A 22106-nucleotide genomic window follows, 5' to 3' on the forward strand; every position below is an offset into this window, starting at 1 on the left:
TACTGGCCAAGCGACCTTTCCCACACTGTCTCTGAGGTCTGCTTTCAGTCCCTTGGCTAGCCTCTCTCCCGAGACTGACAAAGGCTGACTGAAAAGTTGCTTCGGTGATGTGCACAAATTCTCTACCGGGCCCTTTCCAGTCCTGTGAAATGCCCAGCTCTTAGGCATGACCTTCAAATCAATGCTCTGGAGGCAAAGGGCTCCCAAGACCACTTTTCTTTTCTTTCCAGTCTTTCCTTTGGGGCCCACAGACATACTAGCGTCTGGCAGAGCAAGGGCATTAGAAGTTGTGGGCCTTCTTTTCCGAACTACTACAGTTATCTCATTTAAAAATGCTGAGTCTCTTGATTTGTTCAGCAAATTTTTATCACCAGATGGATGCATGTTAAGGTAGCTGATTAACAGTGATATTGATCTTAGCCACACAGCCAGACTTCAGGGGAGTGTGAAAGGTGCCACACCAGAGCTGCCAGGCTGTTACCCCCATGGCCCCAGGCCCTTCAGAAAGGCTACCAATAATACGAAAGCATTACCTACCCAGAAGGCCCCAGCTTTTCTTTAGATTCCACAAACTCCTGTCCCATCTTCATCTTCTCCCACTCTTCCTTCCGTGTCTTGATTTTACGTGGATTTACATTCCCTCTATTTGGATTATCTTTCTTTTCTTTCTATAATGAAAAGAAACAGAAAAACCTTTGTAAAACATTATTCCAAAGTCCTTCATTAAAATTCCATCCACCTTCAGGGATGCACACCCAAGAGACGACGTGCCTCGACAACACACAGTAACTAGAGAATTTATAGAATTACCCGTTTTGGAGTGACCCAGAGGTCATCTAGTCCAAACCACCTCCCAAGGTCAAACACATTCACTCAGTTCAACACTCAGACACCTCTACAGATGGGAAACTCACTACCTTTCTGGGTAACTCATTCATGTTTCTGAGCAGCTCTAATTGTTAGCAAGTTAGTAAAAAGCTATTTGTTACTTGCTCTGCCACAAAGGTCAGTCACTGTCTCTGGGACAAATATAAGGAAACAGTTAACAAAACAAAATCAAACAACCAATGAGGAGTTCCTCAGCCTGTTCAGCTGCACTGGCCCCTGGTGCTCTCTTGGGCCTCCCGGCAGCCATGCTAATGGGATTGTGACGTTGCAACTGGTTAGTCATACGCTTACACACATCACTGAAGGTCTAAGGGGAGAGGAACAGCTCCCAATATTAGGCCTATGCCCTCACCCAGCCCTACCCAATCAGTAGTGAAGGTGTTAAACCGTTCCTGTTTGTAAATCAAACACTGTGGAGCCCTGTGCTGCTCTCTGAGAAATGAGCTGCAAAACTGGCGGGGAAGGGACTAGCCTAGCTTGAGTGTCCAGCAGAGTCAGGTGCAAATTGCAAGAGAAATAAATGGTGAATAGAAAAGTCAATTTCTAAAACTCAGCCTGAATATACTCAATTGTTAATAGCACTAGGGGGAACAAACACATTTTTGGTGTGATTTATACTTTCATCTTGGTTGTGCTTGGAGTGGACACATTTTTTAAAGAGTTTCACCTGGCATCCAAGCAAGCAGCCACTCAGAATGATTACTTCATATAAGACTGGCTTCCTTTTTATCCCCCCTCCACAATCGTGCCTACTGATGTGTAGAACAGAGGCCCCTTTCCCCTCACCCTATGCTTTCTCTTCTCTTTCATGATATCCTTGGTGTCCTGCAGCATCTTCTCCTTCCAAAGATCAAAGAAGTACGAAGGGTCTGTGTAGAATTTGAGTGCCTCTTTCCCATCGTCCCTGGGATAGAAATGAAGACAAGTAGCTGTCAGTAGACAGATGAGCTCCCAACCAAATCCAATATTCCAAATACCTACCAGTTAGCAGTTTTTACACTGAGGAATCAAGAAGTCATTCAAATTGACTGCATATTTCCTCTTCACATCAGCATTCCAGTGCCCCCAGAATGGCACCTCTTTATTTATCTGGCTTTTTAAGAAACTTAGCCTTACTTTCAATTCCTGGTAGAGGAATTTGCATGGTCAGGGCAAGAACAGGCTAGAGCAGCAGGGATCCTGATTATTTCTAATGATCTGCATGGCTACAGACATCTCCCTGAGGATAACCTGATATCCTGGCACATCAGAGGGGATTTCTGCCATTGGTTCCCCTTCCTCCACCAATTCCCCAGAACTCTCCAGGAAGCATTAGTGGCTTCCCACCCACCTGAAGCCTGTACATGTATGTGCAGGCACACATGTGTACATTATGTATAGATACACATATACATGAAAGTGTTTATGTATGCAGCTGTTATTGCTCTGTAAGAACAGGTCACCATAGCAATCCACCTTCCTGCTCCTGCTCCCTTCTAGAATAGCTCAGTACCCCCACCCTAGCCCCAACCACAAGAGGGCCCCAGTGAGAACAGAGGCCAGCTGTTTTATGATGAGATTTAATTACCAAGAGAGCTACTGAGTGTCCATGTAAGGGTTACCTACCAGACTTGATAGTCCTGGTTGGAATCCTGCACTTTGGCATGACTAAGTCTCTCTCTCTTTCCAGAAAGCATGCGCTAGGGGTGGACATTTATTAGAAAGGCAATTCTATTCCCTGGCCTGTCATGACACACAGAAAGCATTTCTGAATCAAACACTAATGACTTTTATATTAAATCTTGTTTTGAGTTAGCTACACCACTGCTCATTTCTGTTAGGCCAAATCCAGATAACTGAGAGGAGAATGATAAAAAGGAAAATATCATTAACTGAAAAATAAACTTCATCTTAATATCATTTGTTTATCCTATTCTATCACACAAGCCCCATGTCATATGTCACACTCCCTTCAGTATCAGGTGTACACTCCCTTCTTGCCCTGAAACCTCTCTGCCCAAATCCAACTTGATAAATAATGGAGGCTACAGAGTCAAAACTCTGTCCTGCTCTGCTAGCTAGCCCCTTTGAAAGCCAAGGTATAAACATAATTTTACATAATAATAACACAGGATAGACGCTATGGGATAGATGCTGTGTACTTTTATCTGTGTGAATAGCTTCCACGCTCCTATTTCCAGGCTCCCTGGATCAGGTGGGTGTCCTTGAGTTCTGCACACACACACACACATCCTACTTTGCAGTATACCCATGTCTCGCAGAAGACATCTGCCTCCAGCTATCTGTAATTACTTTTTACCTGTTCCAAAGATATTTATGGATACAAGCAAGATAAATATTCACTTTCTGCCCCTGCTCAGTGGTTTTCTGCAGGATGATCATACTACAGACCCCTGGAGGGGGAGGGGCTTTAAGTTGTCTATCTCAAGTTTAGCTGCAGCAGTATAGGGCCTAGTAGAGGGCAATGTCAAAGGATGTTCTAAACAAAGTTAAACGACACTCATTTGGAAGAACGCCAATTATTCCTTAAGCTTTGGAAGGACCCTGAGGGCCCAGAGCAGCCAGTCCACAAAGCTAACTCTACTAACACACCTAAACATCTGGTAATCTAGTGGTTTCAGAGTAAGTGGGAGCCTTGCTCGAATGCTGCCCCTGGGATGCAAGCTCTAGGACTGCTTTGTAACAAAGTCCTTTTGGTTCTGTAATAACTAAATTCCTTGGATGGAATCCAGGATGGACCTGGCTTATACCAAATTAAACTCTGCAACATGCAATGCTAGAGCAAACTTTCAATATATATTGTATTTACTATGAATTTCAGAAACCAAACAATAATAAGTGACAAGTGTTTATATGGTAAACATTAGCTGCTGCCGCCACAAACAACTCTGGGGTAGGTAGTAAGCTTCTGGACACAATCCTCTGATGCAAACATCTTTAACTAAAATGCCAATCTAGTGCTGTTAACCACAGGTCAACAAAGGGAAGAACTAGCGAAGTTACCTGTAAGGGGTCAGATTATTTAGAGGTGGAGGAGTATCACAGGTGTTATATGTTTCCAAGACAGGTACTGGGAGAGAGTTTCTGTCAAAAAGCTTCTGGTCTTGAATAGTAGAGCTTCTGAAGGCCTTCCGGGTGTTGATTCCTTGCAGTGACACTGAGAGAAGATGGAAGGCAGGAGAAAATGGACGACAGGCTATTTGAGCAAACACTGAGTCACACCAGTCTGAGAGGCCTCAGCTGCAGTTTCTTGGCTGCGGCTGTCTGCAGCCAGGTTTTTTTTCTCCCCCTCTGGGGAAGCCCCACAAGGCTGTCAGCAGCCCAGCCATTTCACGACTGAACAAAATGAGGCAACACAAAGGTTTACTATGTGGCCAGATCTAGCAGGCCTCTCCTTAGGAGGAATGAATCTTCCAAGTACTTTTATGGTAACAAAATACGATTGGGGGAGGGGAGATTTGAGCAAGAACTGGGGGAATGGGAGAAAGGGAGCATGTGGGGGTGTGGTAGAGCTAAAAAGGTTTCTTTACACCACCCCGGCTTGTGTCATTTCAAAGCAGAACTCCATAGGTCTCTGTGATTTTTTCCCCTCACTTTTTTATAAATCCGGAGAAAAAAATCTTAAGAAACTGCTCAGCAAAGCCTGCAAATGCTGAGCTCAGCTTCCTTACCTTCTTCTTCCTTGGGATCCAGCTGAGTGACTTTAACTTGTAGGCGGTCGACCCTCTCAGCAAGGGAACTTACCCGAGAGGCAAAGGTATTTGCCTGAGTAAAGAGCTCTCCAACAATGTCCTCTGCATATTTACCTGACAGAGCAAAGAAACCAAGTCACTAGAGCATAAGAATGACATAAATGATTAGAAAAACTTGCTACTAAAGATCTTATTCCCAACCTCCCCAACAAAAACCCACCCACCTCCAGGACAGTTTGGGTTACATGCAGATGCTTGCTCTTGGAGATGGAGATGCGCCCTCCATAGCCTGAGCAGTCTGCATTTGTTCTCTAATAGTCTTCTTGGCAAACTCTGAATGGTCACGAACTCAATGCAGGCTGAATAATATCAAAAGGTGCAATACAAAAAACTAATCCTGGAAGAGTAGACAATGTCTACACATTTGCCTATAGCCCTTCGCCCCTTGCTGCTCTGCAAAAGCACCTTGTAAAATGTTCTTGAAAACAGAATGGGAGTTACGAGGACCTTGTAGGTGTCTACAATTTACTTGAAAAATAAAAAATTACATCCTCAATGGAACCTTCGAAGTACATTCAATAACCATGATGAGTTGTGGTATCTTTGAGGGGCCTTGAATTTATCAACAACTCAAAACAGAGTTAAAACTTTTTCTAAGAGGTGAAGGTTATTTTATGTTCTGTAACCTGCAACTTTGGAAGTCTTTGCTTTAGGTTATAATCCTTCAAATCTACATCTGAGGGAACAAATGAAAAGCTGAAATTTTCAAGCCCTGCCTGAAAACCAAATATACCAGTGGTCTCTTTCCACAGTATCTTATTTTTTAGAAAAAGAAAAGAGTTCCGTACTTTCAACCCTGGAATGCAATGAGAATTTGCAGCCAAAGAAACCTACCAGCAATTTGACACTACCTCCATATTGTCATTCCAAGCCACAAAGCACATTCTTGCTAGGAATGAAAAGCGGCACACATGAATAAATATACTGAGTTTCTTACTTGCAAGGTGAAGGTAGGCATAGGTGATGGTGCCCAACCAAAAAAACTACTGAGAACTATTTTAAGTAGGTTCTGACTTTTAGCTTTTAAACTTTGTTTGTGCTTAGTCTACACTTGAGGGGGAAAATATTAGTCAAAAGGCCAAAACTGCACCTTTATGGTGAACTGCAGCTCACCCTCCCAGTGTAACCTGGAGAGTAAGGATAAGACCAATCAACAGCATATTTTGAATTGCTGGTAAATTCAGTCAATAAGGAGTTTCTAATCAAGGAAAGAACAAGTTTTTGCATACTGAACGATCTTGTGATTTAAACAACCATGGGAAGCTCCTGGGTTCAAAGACACAAACTGGCTAACGAAGCTGAATTTCTGTTCCGCAGGCTGACAATGTTATCTGATCCCTGTCCATAATACAGCTAAGTTCCTATAAAAACCACACTGCATCGTGTTCATTCAGGTAATGGAAAACTGTGATTGGAAAGCTAAAGCAGATAAACATACAACATTACTTATGAAAAATAAACCAGGCTCAAAAATATCTGTTAACCAGGGCACCTGGCTGGTTCAGTTGGTAGAGCATGTGACTTTTGATCTTGGGGTCGTGAGTCTGAGCCCACAATGGGATTACTAAGGGGAAAAAAAAAATCTGTTAACTGACTAGCTATTCTGGAGGAAAAGAAAACCCCAAAGCAACCCATCCTTAAGGCACCAAGAATACCTGGGATTTCCTGCTCCTTGGTGAAGGTAGTAGTGGTAGTGTGAGTAGTGGCTGAATGTGAAAGCGATTTTCAAGATAAATCTTACCCCCAACATATAAACATGTAAACACTGAGAATGCTATCTGAAGACGGAGGGAGGTGGTGTGAAGGTTTCACCACCTCACATCATCACATCAGGCCCACCCTGGGTCTATACATGTAAGTCTCAGCAGACTTCAATCAGAAAAATCTGGAGTTAATCTCAGTTCTTTCTATTTATACCTACATACTCTTCAGCAAGTTACAATGTCTCAGCCTCAATTTCCTCATCTGTATCAACCTTCCCAAATTGTCATAGGATTAAATGGGCTAAAAAATGTTAGGTTGTTAAAATGAAACTGCCCAACCACATCAGATGACTTTCAAGACTATGAGTTATTTAAATATGCCATTTTACACTTACAGGAAATTTAAGATATAATTCCAGTCAGTAATATGATAGTTCCTATTCTTCAGGTACTAAATATTACCCCAATCTCTGAAAATAGGAGTGTAACACACTTATATAAGGAGAAAACTAAAAGTACCTTGGTCAGAGTTAAATTTCATTCATTCAGATTACCAAAACAGATCCACTATAACATCAGGACATTCACAATATGGTTGGTAACCATATTTTTGCAAGAGATTCCAAAGCAGTCTTCAATCCCCGCCCTCCCCCACGCCGCCCCCCCCCTTAGCAGAACTGTTCAAATGGAATCTTAGGCAGACATGAACAGGTTAAATCTGATTTTTACAAATATGGCACTGCTTTTGCTTGAGGTCTAAAAGTCTTGGAGTAGTCCCCCAGTGGCATGGTCCCTCTACACTCAGAAAACCCAATATCACAGCATGATTTCTTAATTTACCCAAGTGAGGATTCCATTCTACCAGGTGGTCAGGATACTGACTCAAAAGTACAGGCTGGCTGGCTGTGCCTATATTTCCTAAGATATGGCAACCTAATATGTGAAATGCCAATCTCTCTGCACTGAGGGAAAATAAAAACTCTGGATATGCTATCACGGAGCAATCCAAGACTGTGGAATTTTTAGTTTTGTGCTTTATCCATTCCATAATCGGATTGTGCCTACCAGACGAAGCACTTCTGGCGGTAGTACATGAGGCCATGAGGCCAAGGTCATGAATGTGAAGCACATATGAGCCTATTCCTGTCCCACTGTCTGCAAGATGAAATTCTAGTCATCGTTCAAGGTCTGATTCAAATCTATCTCCTCTGTGAAGCATTCCCTAACTCTCCCTATACTCCCACACCATGCACTGACTCCCCACAGGAGTATTACCTCCTTCCCTGATTCTCTATGCACCAACAGCATGGAATGGTGGCGAGAATATAGGCATGAATTATTCAACAAACATTTACTGAGCTTCTATTGGATGCCAGATACTATGCAGGATAAACACTGGGGTTTAAGAACAAACAAGACATGATTTCTGCCATCAGAGAACTTTTAATTTAGTGTAAGAGATACAGATAATTTTCAATATAATGTGGTAGGTAGTAAATACAGGCACGTAATAGGAGTTCAGAGAAGCACTTAGTCCAGCCTGGAGGAGGAGGTCCTTGAGCTAGGCCTTGAAGATCAGCTACAAGGACTGTGAGGTATCTACAGGCAGGAGAAACAATAGCAAGGGCACCGCATGAGAGACTGTGGTCTATCTCAGAAGTACTACAAGTAGTTGATAATTCATTTTTTCTTCCTTCCTTTCCCCCCCCCTTTCCTCCTTTTTCATTAAAAAAAATTTTTTTTTAAAAGATTGTAAAATCCCTGGGAGAAGATGGATTGCAAAAAAAAAATCACTGGAGGGCGCCTGGGTGGCTCAGTCATTAAGCGTCTGCCTTCAGCTCAGGTCATGATCTCAGGGTCCTGGGATCTAGCCCCACGTTGGGCTCTCTGCTCGGCGGGGAGCCTGCCCCCCGCCCCGCCTACTTGTGTTCTCTGTCAAATAAATAAATAAAATCTTTAAAAAAAAGAAAAAGAAAAAGAAAAATGATTAGAAAGAAAGTCAAGTCTTGAAAAGTCTCGAATGCAAGACCAAGAAACTTATACAATCCCACAGTGAGGAACAGGGAGGACTTTTAACATTTGTACATTTATTTGTTTGTTTATTTATTTAAAAGGATCTGGAATCTTTTTTTTTTTTTTTTTTTAAGATTTTGTTTATTTATTTGACAGAGAAAGACAGTGAGAGCAGGAATACAAGCAGGGGGACTGGGAAAGGGAGAAGCAGGCTTTCTCCACTGACCAGGGAGCCTGACACAAGGCTCCACCCCAGGACCCTGGGATCATGACCTGAGCTGAAGGCAGATGCTTAATGACTGAGCCACCCAGGTGCCCCTGTACTCTTACTTAAAAACACTTTTTAAGGGCGCCTGGATGGCTCAGTGGCTTAAGCCTCTGCCTTCGTCTCAGGTCATGATCTCAGGATCCTGGGATCAAGTGCCGCATTGGGCTCCTTCTCAGCGGGGAACCTGCTTCTCCCTCTCTCTCTGCTTGCCTCTCTTCCTACTTGTGACCTCTGTCTGTCAAATAAATAATCAAAATCTTAAAATAATAAAAACACTTTTTAGGGACACCTAGGTGGCTCAGCTGGTTAAGCTGCTGCCTTCAGCCCAGGCTGTGATTCCAGAGTCCCGGGATGGAGTCCTACACTGGGCTCCTTCTCAGCAGGGAGCCTGCTTCTCCCTCTGCCTGCAGCTCCCTGGGTGTGCATGCAGTCTCTGACAAATAAACAAACTCTTTTAAAAAGTAAGTAAAGGGGGGGGCGCCTGGGTGGCTCAGTGGGTTAAGCCACTGCCTTTGGCTCAGGTCATGATCCCAGGGTCCTGGGATGCAGTCCCGGATCGGGCTCTCTGCTCAGCAGGGAGCCTGCTTCCTCCTCTCTCTCTCTCTGCCTACTTGTGATCTCTGTCAAATAAATATATAAATTCTTTAAATAAATAAATAAATAAACAAACAGTAAGTAAAGGGGTGCCTGGGTGGCTCAGTGGGTTGGAGCCTCTGCTTTCGGCTCAGGTCATGATCCCAGGGTCCTGGAATCGAGCCCCACATCGGGCTCTCTGCTCCGTGGGGCGCCTGCTTCCTCCTCTCTCTCTGCCTGCCTCTCTGCCTACTTGTGATCTCTGTCAAATAAATAAATAAAATCATTTAAAAAAAGAAAAAAGAAAAAACACTTTTTAAGGGCACCTGTGTGGCTTGGTTGGGTGTTTGCTTTCAGCTCAGGTCATGATCTTAGGGTCCTGGGATGGAACCCCCACGTCAGGTTCCTTGTTCAATAGGAAGCCTGCTGCTCCCTCTCTCTCTGCTCCTCCCCTCCTCCCTGCTTGTGTTCTCTCTACTCTGTCTATCTTTAAAAAAACACCACACATACTTTTTAAATTGCAAAAGTTAACAGTCTTAATTTTCAAAAATTCAAACAATTGAGAATTATAAAAGTAAAAAGTGAGATTTGTGTTTTAAGCAGACCACTCTGGTAGGGATATAGGCTTAAGATTCACAAGATTTTTAGGTTTATAGATTTAGGAGGGTTGATCAGAGAAAGGGAAGCCAAAGGGAGGATAAGGCAATCGTTCAGGTAAAAGTCAACAGAGGTCTGAACCAGGGCAGTGTGTTGGCAGAGACAGAGAGTACAGGACAGAGCTGAGAAAGTCTTTGGAGGTCTGACTTTACCTCTTACTGGCTGCTGTCTCTCTAGGCAAGTCACTCTACTTTTCTGAGCCTTTATTTCCTCACCTGAAAAATGGGAATCCCACCACCTACCCTCAAAGGATCACCCAGGGGAATTAGTTGACATCTATGTCAATATCCTACTAAAACTTGGTGTAAAGTAGGCAATCAACAAATATGAGTTCCCCTCTCACCCTCTCCCCGTAAGAATTATTCATTTCTGTCTCCTCTGGTAGATTATGAGCTCCTGGAAGGCGGAGACCATTTCTTATTATCGCTGTATTCCCTCAGCATCTGGCACATAAAATATGTTCAATACATATTTACTGGATGAATAAAGGGTCAGTTAGTGCCACAATGTGAGAAAATCTTGTTTCCACAGGCACAAACCAACCCTGGCCCTCAGACTGGCTTTCTCCAGACAGGAGTGGTCTGATCACAAGTGGGAGAGTGAGCAATGACATCCATCAACACTACCCTGGAAAAACACCTGAGAGAGAGCGTAACTCCTGCCGAGAGAGAGTAAGAAGCATCATTAGCTAGATGTCCTTTGTCCTATGGAGAAGGAACCAGTGTGTGATTGACTTCCACCCATTTGGCCTTCTCAGGGTGACAGAAGCAGAAATGATGCTTTTAAGAAGCAGTGAGGCTCTCTGCCACCTTCACGTGCTTCCTCGTCAGCTGCACTGCTGTCAGTGTTCCTTTGTGTAAGACAGGCACTGGCAGGGTTTCATTTCTTCCTGACACCCCATCCAAGTTTCCCTAAGCCCTGGATCAAGTGAGCTAGGTAAAGGCTTAGGAATCTCAGACCCCATACATCATATGGTCACAGAACTCTGTCTCCTCAGGGCCCTGTTTTAAAGGACGGCCTGATACTATCTGGGGGAAGGCAGGCTTTCCTGATGTCCCACTGCCTTTACTAAGAGCAGTGATACGACAGGAAGGGTGAGTGTCTGAAATAATTCATACCAAGATGCCTTTGCTAAAATGGCAATTTGATGGTCATTCTTATGGGAGCTAGAGTGGCACTAGACAAATGCAGAGCCTATCCAAGCATCTGCCCTTCCCATACCTCAGCTTCAAACAAAATCAGCTTGATTCAGAGTGTAATCCAAACCCATGCATACACCCCACCCAAGGCAATCTCATTCATTCTTGCCAATTTAAAAAAAAAAAAAAAAAAATCATTGAGCTGGTTTTCCCTCAGCTCCAAAACAGACTGGACTAAACCCCATCTTCCTCCTAGAGAAGAATGGCTCCAGCTACACTTTGTGTCATTGTGTGTAAATGCAGCTTGCAAAACTCCCAATACCCCAGAGACTGCAAAAGTAATTTGTACCCTGAACTTGGACCTGGGGGCTTGCAGCACAATTAAATGTCTACCAGGGTAGACAAGTCGGCTAGAATCTGAGTGTATGTTTGCTTTACTCCTCTTTGGGAAGAAAAGTTGGGGGGGAGGGGGGTGTCAGAGAGATAAAGACTACTGGCACATTTGAGGCTTCAACGAACTCAGCTACATCGAACAGCTCGTGCAATTACAGGCACATTCCCCAACCAAGATACTGCTCTGTGAACCTCCCACTTTACACACAGAGAATTCTGCTCTGTCATTCCATCTGCAGTTTCTGCTGCAGCCCTTCCTGCTACCCTTCCCACAGATTTCTTTTGAAGCAGGTGGAGGGGGAGGTGGAGGGAACCTAAAGGGTGGCGGGAGATGAAGAAAGGGTTGAGGGGAAGAATCTGTACCAAAAAGGAACCTCTCTTTCAGGAAGGTGGGGGGGGATACATTTTCACATTACCTAGGAAAGGCAGATGGGGGAGAAACAGGAACACAGGAGGAGAAGGAAACTAAATAAAGAGCACCAACGACCCCTGAGGGCAAAGCACAGGCTCTCTGCGGCACTCACTCAGGCTGCCCAGCTGTCGGATGACATTTGCCAGGGTGATGTTGGTCACGCATTCCAGCTCGCTTCTAACGCTAGGCAACGTCTGACGGCACAGGTGCCTTGGCTCGATGTTCCTCGTTACTAACGGCATGGTGGACCTGCTTCAGGCAATGCTCTGAATGATGAAAAACAACCTAGAAAAGAAATAACAGGAAAGTATTACTCAACCACAAATTCCAGGCACACTAGGGCTGTGTCAGTCTTTTTTTTTTTCCTTTTGTCTTGCTCTGATCTAAAACAGCTTTTAAAAAATCTTTTCTCCCCCATCATTTTTTTCTTTTTTAAGCCCCCACCCCGTTCCCTTCAATCTTTAAGATTTGCTATTAGAAGGCATGCTGGATACGTTTAGAAATTCTGAACTGGTGACTGCTGGCTGAGTTACACCGGGAGCATAAAAACCTAAAAACCTTAAAATAACTGCACTCCAACCAACAAGAGTCAAAGAGGCATGGTCAGAAAACAGTCCATTCAGCAGGCTCTGAATGGTCTGGACGGATCCCATCCTTGGTGTGTCCATAATCAGCACAGATCAGATTCCAGATGATCAATTACAAGGATCAAAAAAGAGCTCCTGTCATCCGATAATCTCCACAATGGAATTAAGCTGCCAATACTGATTCCACTGATCTACATCCTGATGTAACTTCTCCAGTTCTTCCCTGATAGATGACTGTTAATGTACAACTAAACACTAGCTGCCAGTGCCTATTAACACTACTAAAGTTTTGTCTGTACATTGACAGAATTAAAGAATATCAAGGAAAATTTTACATGTTCAATATGTCAAACATGATGCTGAGCAAACTGTTCTATAAGATTCCCCAGTCCTTTCTCTTCTACCCAACAGCTCCCTTTCTCTCTCTCTCTCTCACATCCGGTTCAACACACCTGGGCCAAAAGGCTCTTGAGACAGCAGGAAGTGTCTGGAGCAGATCCGGAAACCTTCCGGTTACCGTTTCTTATCCTGTCAGCTGAGCCCCTTTCCCTAGGAAATCCCCCACCACTTCAGGTTCATGCTGAGCTATTGTTTTAGAATTAGATTACCAAATTCCTAGCTTTACAAGGATAGAAGGAGGTTTTAGTCTCAACAAAACAGGTACTGGCTACAGCCAAAGGCACACTGGGCTGGCAGGTCCTGTTTCTGTATCTTGTGAAACTAAAGAAATGTACAACCTAATGGTTTTCATGCTAGGGGAAATGCCAATTCACTTCAAATGAAAAGGTAAAGCACAAAGGTAACATACCCCAAATCGCAAACTCCTCCCTCCCTCTCTTTCTCTATATACATTTCAGAACAAGCAAAGCAGAGGTTTACTTACATCAAATCTTAAAACACCAGCTCATCACCAAAAAAAAAGTTGATTATGAATAGAAAATGCTTAAACCAAGCTAAATATCATAGATCTTAAAAGTGAACCAACATATTGTCTGACCAAAAGGCAAAAAAAAAAGCCCTTCAGGCTCAAAGGGGGAGAAGAACCCTTTGGAACAGACTGCTCCTTGTTATGGACATTCTGATCTACTAAGAGTAAAAATAAAACAGGAAGCCAGCAGCTTGGGGAACAAGATTTCCTGTCACCAACAGCAACAGCCCAAGAACCAAGAGAATCAGCTGTTTGCTCATAACTTTGAACCTCCCTTTAATAGTCACTGTGTGGCAGCTGTGCCTATCTTTGGGGTGCAGAGGTGTTTCCTGAATATTTGTCTACTGTCTAAGGAAATAATTTTCATTCCGTTCCTCTGCTAAGTTCCCCTTTGACTCAACAGGTTTTCTAATCCAAACTCTGGACTTTCCCTTCCAGTCTAACCTCTCTTTTACATGATGTAGAAGGTTATCAGGTACTAAGATGCAATCAATTAGTAACTCACTGGTGAAGAGTTTCTAACAAGAAAGGAGGCAGGAGGCTACAAACTGAACCTCACAGGGATCTGAACACCATCCTCTGGATGCTCTTAGACTCCCAAATTTCAAGCTTTCTGGAGGAACCAGAAATTCAATGGTGCAGCCAGAGAAGGATTGAAAACAGTCACTTTTCACAGTCACAGTAGCTCCCTCTATTAGCAATCATTTCAGTATTTGTTCCAGCTTCTCAGAGAACTAAAGAAGCCAGATCCCCTTGAAATTCTGTGCTGAACGTGGCCACTGACAAGACATTCCAGACATTCTCACTGGACACTTATCGGAAACTGGATTCCAGATGGTCAGGTACACGTAAAACTGGAGGCCAGGCAGGGGATGCTTCTAATACCTTGGTAGTTTAGCATTTATGCTTTCCCAAGGGCCTTGAGTAAGCAGATACAAATGGAGTCAACTCTATGTCATATGGGTGGGGAACCAAGTTTTCAATAGCAAGATGGTTTCCTCTTATGAAAAAAGCTGGCTGCCATTAGAAAAGTAAATCTGCTACAAAACAAAGTCATTTGGCTCAGTCCCTTAGCTAGTGTCTGCCTCCAGCTCAGGCCATGATTCCCTCCCGAGTCCCCAAGATCTAGCCCCGCAGCTCCCTGCTCAGCAGAGTGTCTGCTTCTCCCTCTGCCCCTCACCCCACTCTCTCTCTCTCTTTCAAATAAGGAAATAAAATCTTTAAAAAATAAATAAATAGGGGCGCCTGGGTGGCTCAGTGGGCTAGGCCGCTGCCTTCGGCTCGGGTCATGATCTCAGGGTCCTGGGATCGAGCCCCGCATCGGGCTCTCTGCTCAGCAGGGAGCCTGCTTCCCTCTCTCTCTCTCTCTCTGCCTGCCTCTCCATCTACTTGTGATTTCTCTTTGTAAAATAAATAAATAAAATCTTTAAATAAATAAATAAAGCTATTTAGTATGTTTCAGAACCACCAAAGACAGACAAAACTGCCTGTTATATGGAATTACCTGAGTCACTGTTCATTTTCCTTTTGGATAATCAAAGTTAGTTATATTCAGCATAAGAAGTACAGAATTATGCTTGATCTGAAACACAACAGTTAACTTGACCAAGGGGATTAAAAAAAAAAAGCCTACATTCCGGTGAAGATAAACTTGGAAAAAAACTTCTAAGGCTCTTGACTCAATTCAGCTTCAAACTGTGGAGTTGAAACATACTTGGGTTAGTACCTGGATTCTGACACCTTACTAGCTGTACAATCTTGGGCAAGTTTCCTAGAGACATTAAGTAATTTAACACATATAAAATGTCCACTACAGGGCTAAGAGAAAAAAGGTAGTTATATATATAGTTCCATGGACCCTAGGAAACCTTCCCATAAAATCAGTACGTTCATTCACAAATATTTTTTTTTTAAAGATTTTATTTATTTATTTGACAGAGAGAAATTACAAGTACACTGAGAGGCAGGCAGAGAGAGAGAGAGAAGGAAGCAGGCTCCCTGCTGAGCAGAAAGCCCGATGCGGGACTCGATCCCAGGACCCTGAGATCATGACCTGAGCCGAAGGCAGCGGCTTAACCCACTGAGCCACCCAGGCGCCCCATTCACAAATATTTTTTAAACACCTTTAACTATGGACATTCTATGTGGTAGAATGCAATAGTCACACAAATTTAAAGATGAAACCCTAAACTTTTATGACATTTAGTGTGTTTTGTTTTGTTTTGTTTTTCTTTGAGGTTGCTCCCAGCCAGGCTTCTGGATCTCCTGAAGAACATACATTCTCTCCCCACTCTTTCACACTCAGTTCCTCATCTGATCCACAGAACAAAGAAAATGATTAGAGTGACTATTTTCTCAATTCTCCTCAAGACTATACATAACTAGCACCATTCCAGATGCATTGGAGAAAAAGTTAATACATTACATACAATGGATGCCTAATGGCATTAGGGTTTAATTCTCTCATGGAAATCCAGTTGAGAAAGGCTCCTCTATCATCAGTAGTCATTTAGTGGAAAACTTGTAGAGTACTGGGTGTTTAGAAACCACTGAATCAAGGAAGTGACATGGTCAAATTTGCATTTAGACAAATCATTCTAACAGAAGCAAAGATGTTATATTTGGGCAGGAGAAGGCTGGAGGTAAACAGATCAGTTAGGACTCCTCACAGGCTAAGAAAAAGACAATAGAAATGGAGAGGTCAACTACAGCTAGCAAATATGAACGGAGAAGCCAGTTTGCAGGGGTGAGTCTGCCCTTTCCAGTCCTATTTGCTTTCTCCTGATACTCTGGAACACAGGTATATTCACAAAGTGATAAAACGTATGTTTCTTTATTAAAAGTACCATGAAAAAGGGTAAATGTTAGTGCCAGTGACAGAAGAGAAAGTGAAGAAATCTAAGAAGGCAGTGGTTCTCAGCTGGAAAAAGAAATTTTGGATCCATGAAAGAGTGAATGACCTGGGGGCGCCTGGGTGGCTCAGTGGGTTACAAGGCTGCCTTCAGCTCAGGTCATGATCTCAGGGTCCTGGAATCGAGCCATCCGCAACGGGCTCTCTGCTCAGCAGGGAGCCTTGCTTCCTCCCCCCTCTCTGCCTGCCTGCCTACTTGTGATCTCTCTCTCTGTCAAATAAATAAATAAAATCTTAAAAAAAAAAAAAGAGTGGGGCGCCTGGGTGGCTCAGTGGGTTAAGCCGCTGCCTTCGGCTCAGGTCATGATCTCAGAGTCCGGAGATCGAGTCCCACATCGGGCTCCCTGCTCAGCGGGGAGCCTGCTTCCCTCTCTCTCTCTCTGCCTGCCTCTCCATCTACTTGTGATTTCTGTCAAATAAATAAATAAAAAATCTAAAAAAAAAAAAAAAAAAAAAAAGAGTGAATGACCTGTCTTCATAGTATCAATCAAGTTCTTTTTCAGTTCTATTTTACTCTGATTAGGGAAACTATATGCTGATATCTGCTAATTTGGGGGTCTGAGGTCTTACACCTTGGGAGATGTTACACAGGAAAGGAATTAGAACCACTGAGAAGATAAAAGTTACAGGGAAATAGATGTCAATTTAGTTAGTTCCTTTTGCTTAGAGCTGTTCTATATCAGAATAGGTTTTCTTCAGAGGTTATGAGTTCGCAGGACAATCCCCTGGATGACCAGCTATCAAGAATGCTGGGGGAGATATTCCCAGATTGTAAGATGCTGATGTTGAGAGGTCAGACTGGATGACTTCTACAATGCCTTCTAAACCAAAGATAATGTAATTCTCACTCTGGGCTTCAGCTGCTTCATCAGCAAAATAAAGGGACTAAGTCAGATGATTTTTAAGAAGTTCTAAAATTCCTAGATTTGCTCCTACCTAAGTTGCCATAACCTCCTCACTGACCAACATCCAATATCCAACCTCCACTGCATTTTGAACACAAGGCTAGAGGCAGGTTTAAGAAATGTAGAGAGGGATGGATTATAGCTATGAATCAAATCTTTCTCTAGATCTAGATCCATCTAGTTACTAGGACCTACAGGATACAGAATGGTCCAAAGGATGTTCCAGACAGAGTCCTGAGGTTAAGTTATTTACACCCTGGGAGGCTCCCAGACTGATCTGGGAGTTGGCTACCCAAAGAAAAAATTGGCTCTGGAATAGTTCCAGACATGCAGCCAGACTCAGCAGCAACTCCATCTTTACTCCTGGCTATTTTCAGCCTAAGGGACTTGAGAATGAGTCTGAGAACAAACAGAAGACTTTAGGCATCCCTCCCTAGCCACGGCCTGGCAGCATATGGACCAGTCTAGACTGTCAGTACCATGGTGGGATTCAAGCTTTGAAGTGGAAACTGGATGAAGTATTCTCTCAGGTCTCTTCCACAGTAAGGTTCCACAAATCTGTAAATTAGAAGTTATCATGAAATATTTATATATCGTATGTGGTCAGTGCAAAGTCAAAAGGAGACTTTGAGATCTGCCCTACATTCTTACAACTCTGATCCCAACACCCTGAGGCTGAAGTGCAGTGAGGTGAGAAAGACTGAGAGGGAGGTAGAAGGTAATGAAGGAAGGCTACATGTTGAGACAGGACACACTCATTTGTATCCCACTCTGAATTCCTGTCACCACCAGGAAAGAAGACAGATGACTGCTCATTCTGGCAGTAATATTTATTACTAGCCGTTTATTATAAATAAATATATAATACTTCATTTATAGCCAAGGTCACTGATAGCACCTGCAAATTTCTTAGGTTGCATCCAAAAGTAAGTGTATCTGAGCTATAGCAATAGCCATAACAACAGAAATGCTTCTCAAGGCAGTTCCTCTTTGAAACACTCCCCCTCCCCCAAAATGCTGATCAGCAGTAGCAGGGGATGCAAACATGTGGGGATGTTATATGTGTGGCAATTAGGACTTCTGCTTTCACTTCAGCATTTCCCACTGTTCTGTAGTTAACAGCACTTTGGATGGGGGCATATGAGAAGAGCTTTACTTTGTAGACCAGTTTCCTCTTTCAATAAACAAACTTCTTTATGTTAAAGAATATGCATTCCACAGGGGTGCAAAAATTTCAATTGAAAAGTCAAATAATTTTATTTCAAAATGACAGACAACACACAGGCTTACTGTAATCTAAATCTGTCTACTAAAATGTTTAAAAAGTATGAATTTACTGTTGCATACAGCAGTCCTCACTACCATGCAGCAACCACAAGGAAAAATGCCTCATTATAGACTTAAGTACCCGCCCACTTCCTGCTGAAATACAGGGTGAGGCTGAACCTACAAATATAACTAGACTCCCTCCAAACACAAGGAATTACAAATCAGTTTAGGTCACTAGAGCAATGTCTAAAAGAGACAGCGAGACAGGAATGGAGTTCGAATAGTGGACAGAGAAACAAAAAAGGCTTACTTGTGATCTAAAACCAGGAGAAATTTCCAATTTCCTAAAGTAATGACAATGGCTATGAACCTACATTCAATAAATCTAAGGCTCCTTCTTGTCTTGATTTGGTCTGGGGAAAGTGGCCCAGGAAACACGACTTCTGAATTCCAGTATTTTACTCCTTGAGCACACTGTACATCTATCAAGAACCATTCACATCTGGTAATTCCATAACTTTCTATTACCTTTTGGGGGCAATACCACCTTTTGTTCTTACCTTTATTACTCTTTAGGCTCTAATCATAGCTCTGCTCTTAAGCCTAAAACTGGGGGGAATCACTTTTTGGCCTCTTAAATGGCCAAAATGAGGCTTTTTTTTTTTTTTTCAGTGTGATCGTCTGGTTGTCCAAAAGAAAATACATTTATTTTTTTTTAAGATTTTATTTACTTATTAGAGAGAGAGATTACAAGCAGGCAGAGAGGCAGGCAAAGAGAGAGGGTAAAGTAGGCTCCCCGCTGAGCAGAGAGCCCAGTGCAGGGCTCAATCCCAGAACCCTGAGACCCTGACCCCAGCCAAACGCAAAGGCCCAACTCCCTGTGCCACCCAGGCACCCCAGAAAATACACTTAAACAGTAGAGGAAGAAACCTGGATTCTAGTTCTTAATCTAATGATGACTGGCAAATGGGGAAAAAATTTCAATTCATTCTTCTAGTTCAGCTTTGGGCTACACTAAAAAAATGCTCAAAAGATGTGTATTAAACTGAAATTTTTTTCCAAAGTATTCCGGTCTCCAAAGAAAAGATTTACTCACATAAAATATTTCTTACATCTCTATCCCCCCCCGCCCAGGTTCCCTGTTAACCTATCCACTTACAATACATAGGATCAAAAATGTTATCACTGATGACTTTCAGTTACAAACACAAAGTTCATTTCACATTTCCAATCTAATGCCAATTTCTAGCAATACTCAATTCATCAAATTGCAATGGTCTGAAATACTCCAAACTATTCATCAAAATGGGCTTACTTTTACTGATTGAATACATATAAATTTTTAATGATTTTACTCAGAAACAGAGAAATCTTACCCCTGGTATTTGTGGGTACTCAAGTACTAGATTTCTTTCAGCTACAGCCATTAATTCAGCATTAGATTCACACAGGAGTTTAACTAACTAGAATTCAAATAAAAAACGGGAAAGAAAAAAAATTGCACAGAAGTTTAACATGAAAAACAACTAAGCTGCTCTGAAAAACAAATACCTAACACACAAAACAAAACAAAAATATCAGGGTGCCTGGGTGGCTCAGTCCATTGGGCATCTGCCTTTGGCTCCAGTCATGATCCCAGGACCCTGGTATCGAGTCCCGCATCGGGCTCCTTGCTCAGTTGGGAGGCTGTTCTCTCTCTCTCTCTGCTGCTCCCCAGTTTGTGCTAGACCGTTCTCTCTCAAATAAATAAAATCTTTAAAAAAAAAAAAAAATCAAACCTCTACAATTCATTTAGAGCCAAGATTAGAAACATGCCAATAACTCATACAAGCCCCAGTAAAGAATCCTACATTTATTTTATTTTATTTTAATTTTTTTTAAAGATTTTGTTTATTTGCCAGAGATAGAGAGAGACAGTACACACAAGCAGGCAGAGAGGCAGGCAGAGGCAGTGAGAGAAGCAGGCTCCCGGCTGAGCAAGGAGCCCAATGCGGGACTCGATCCCAGGACCCTGGGATCACGACCGGAGCCGGAAGCAGCAGCTTAACCAACTGAGCTACCCAGGCATCCCAAGAATCCTACATTTATAAGAGCTTCCTTTTTTATTTATCTCCCATGACAGAATGATAATGATCTCCAAGGGTGCCTGGATGACTCAGTAGGTTAGGTGTCTGCCTTCGGCTGGGGTCATAGTCCCAGGGTTCTGGGATTGAGTCCCATGTCAGGCTCCCTGCTTGGTGGAAAGTCTGCTTCTCCCTCTGCCTGCTGATGCACACACTCTTTCCCACAAATAAATAAAATCTTAAAAGAGAGAGAGAGATCGATCTCTAGTTAGTGGTCCCTAAAAATCTGAGGTAAGAGGATAGATACAAAATGCATTTCTCTTGGGACACCTGGGTGGCTCAGTCAGTTAAGTGACTGACTCTTGATTCCACTCAGGTCATGATCTTGGGGTTGTGAGATAGAACCCAGCATGGGGCTCAGTGTGGTGCTTGAGATTCTCTCTCCCTCCCTTTCCCTGCCCCTCCCCCTGCTTATGCAAATGGTCTCTCTTTCTCTCTCTCTCTAAAATAAATAAATAGGGTGCCTGGGTGGCTTAGTCATGAAGTTCTGCCTTCGGCTCAGGTCATGATCCCAGGCTTCTGAGATCATGCCCCTCATAGGGCTCCCTGCTCAGCAGGAAACAGGTTTCTCCCTCTCCCACTCCTCCTGCTTGTACTCTCTCTCTCTCACTGTGTCTCTCTCTGTCAAATAAATAAATAAAATCTTTTTTAAAAAATATTTTGGGGCGCCTGGGTGGCTCAGTGGGTTAAGCCTCTGCCTTCGGCTCAGGTCATGATCCCAGGGTCCTGGGATCGAGCCCCGCATCGGGCTCTCTGCTCAGCGGGAAGCCTGCTTCCTCCTCTCTCTCTCTCTGCCTGCCTCTCTGCCTACTGCCTACTTGTGATCTCTCTCTCTCTGTCAAATAAATAAATAAAAAATCTTAAAAAAAAAATTATTAAAAAATATTTTATTTATTTATTTATTTGACAGAGAAAGAGAGATCACAAGTAGGCAGAGAGGCAGTCAGAGGGGGGGAGGGAAGCGGTCGGCTCAACCACTGAGCCACCCAGGCGCCCAAATAAAATCTTTTTAAATAAATAAATAAAACAAATCTTTAAAAAAAAAAAAAAAGCATTCCTCTCTCTAAGTACCCAGACTTATGCTACATATGGGAACACACTGTTGGTTTTTCCAGAAAAATATCTAATCCCACTTTACTACCTTATACAAAGGTAAAAAGGATGGGGCTAAGTGTAACCTTTTTTTCCTGGTTCTTACAAGTAGCAGTGAGTACTATACTAGGTTAAGATCCCTACAGAGAAGTCACTGGAGCAACCACTGGTAAATTAGATACAGAGGTGTGTTTGAAAAAGAGGGAGGAAGGAGACATTCAGAACTGAATCACATATCAGGCACTGACATCCTGCCAGCTGTCTACTCATTCATTTTTATTTATTTTTGTTTTTTTTAAAGATTTTATTTTTAAGTAATCTCTATACCCAATGTGGGGCTCAAACTCACAACCCTGAGATCAAGAGTTGCACGCTCTTCTGACCAAGTCAGCCAGGCACCCCTAACTCTTCATTGTAATCTCTATGGTGCCTCACTTCATATTTCAAGCTTCTCTCTGGGGTAGCGGCTCCCTCTCTGGGATGGAAATGCCGA

The 22106-nt window shown here is 42.9% G+C and overlaps 1 protein-coding gene and 1 long non-coding RNA gene across 8 annotated transcripts in view; one reads left to right on the forward strand and one right to left on the reverse strand.

The window, feature by feature from the left end:
- LOC309841656 overlaps positions 1-22106 on the forward strand; it is a 963915-nt gene that overhangs the window by 703589 nt on the left and 238220 nt on the right. The window lies entirely within an intron of this gene.
- The window catches only part of WASF2 (WASP family member 2), a 937387-nt gene that overhangs the window by 9777 nt on the left and 905504 nt on the right, over positions 1-22106 (reverse strand). For 2 of the 7 annotated variants that reach the window (XM_082684860.1, XM_082684861.1), the window contains exons 2-6: positions 11911-12083; positions 4560-4694; positions 3892-4045; positions 1675-1792; positions 538-668 (exon numbers count right to left, since the gene is read on the reverse strand). In XM_082684860.1, the coding sequence (XP_082540986.1) occupies positions 538-668; positions 1675-1792; positions 3892-4045; positions 4560-4694; positions 11911-12040 (668 nt within the window). In that variant the 5' untranslated portion in view covers positions 12041-12083. Of the gene's footprint in view, positions 1-537; positions 669-1674; positions 1793-3891; positions 4046-4559; positions 4695-11910; positions 12135-12720; positions 12787-13268; positions 13592-14817; positions 15007-17608; positions 17688-22106 lie in introns of those variants that run through there. The other 5 variants (XM_082684862.1, XM_082684864.1, XM_082684859.1 and 2 more) reach the window with 5 other exon arrangements.

This window comes from Mustela nivalis (genome assembly GCF_964662115.1).
Source record: "Mustela nivalis genome assembly, chromosome: 10".
Lineage (NCBI taxonomy): Eukaryota > Metazoa > Chordata > Mammalia > Carnivora > Mustelidae > Mustela > Mustela nivalis.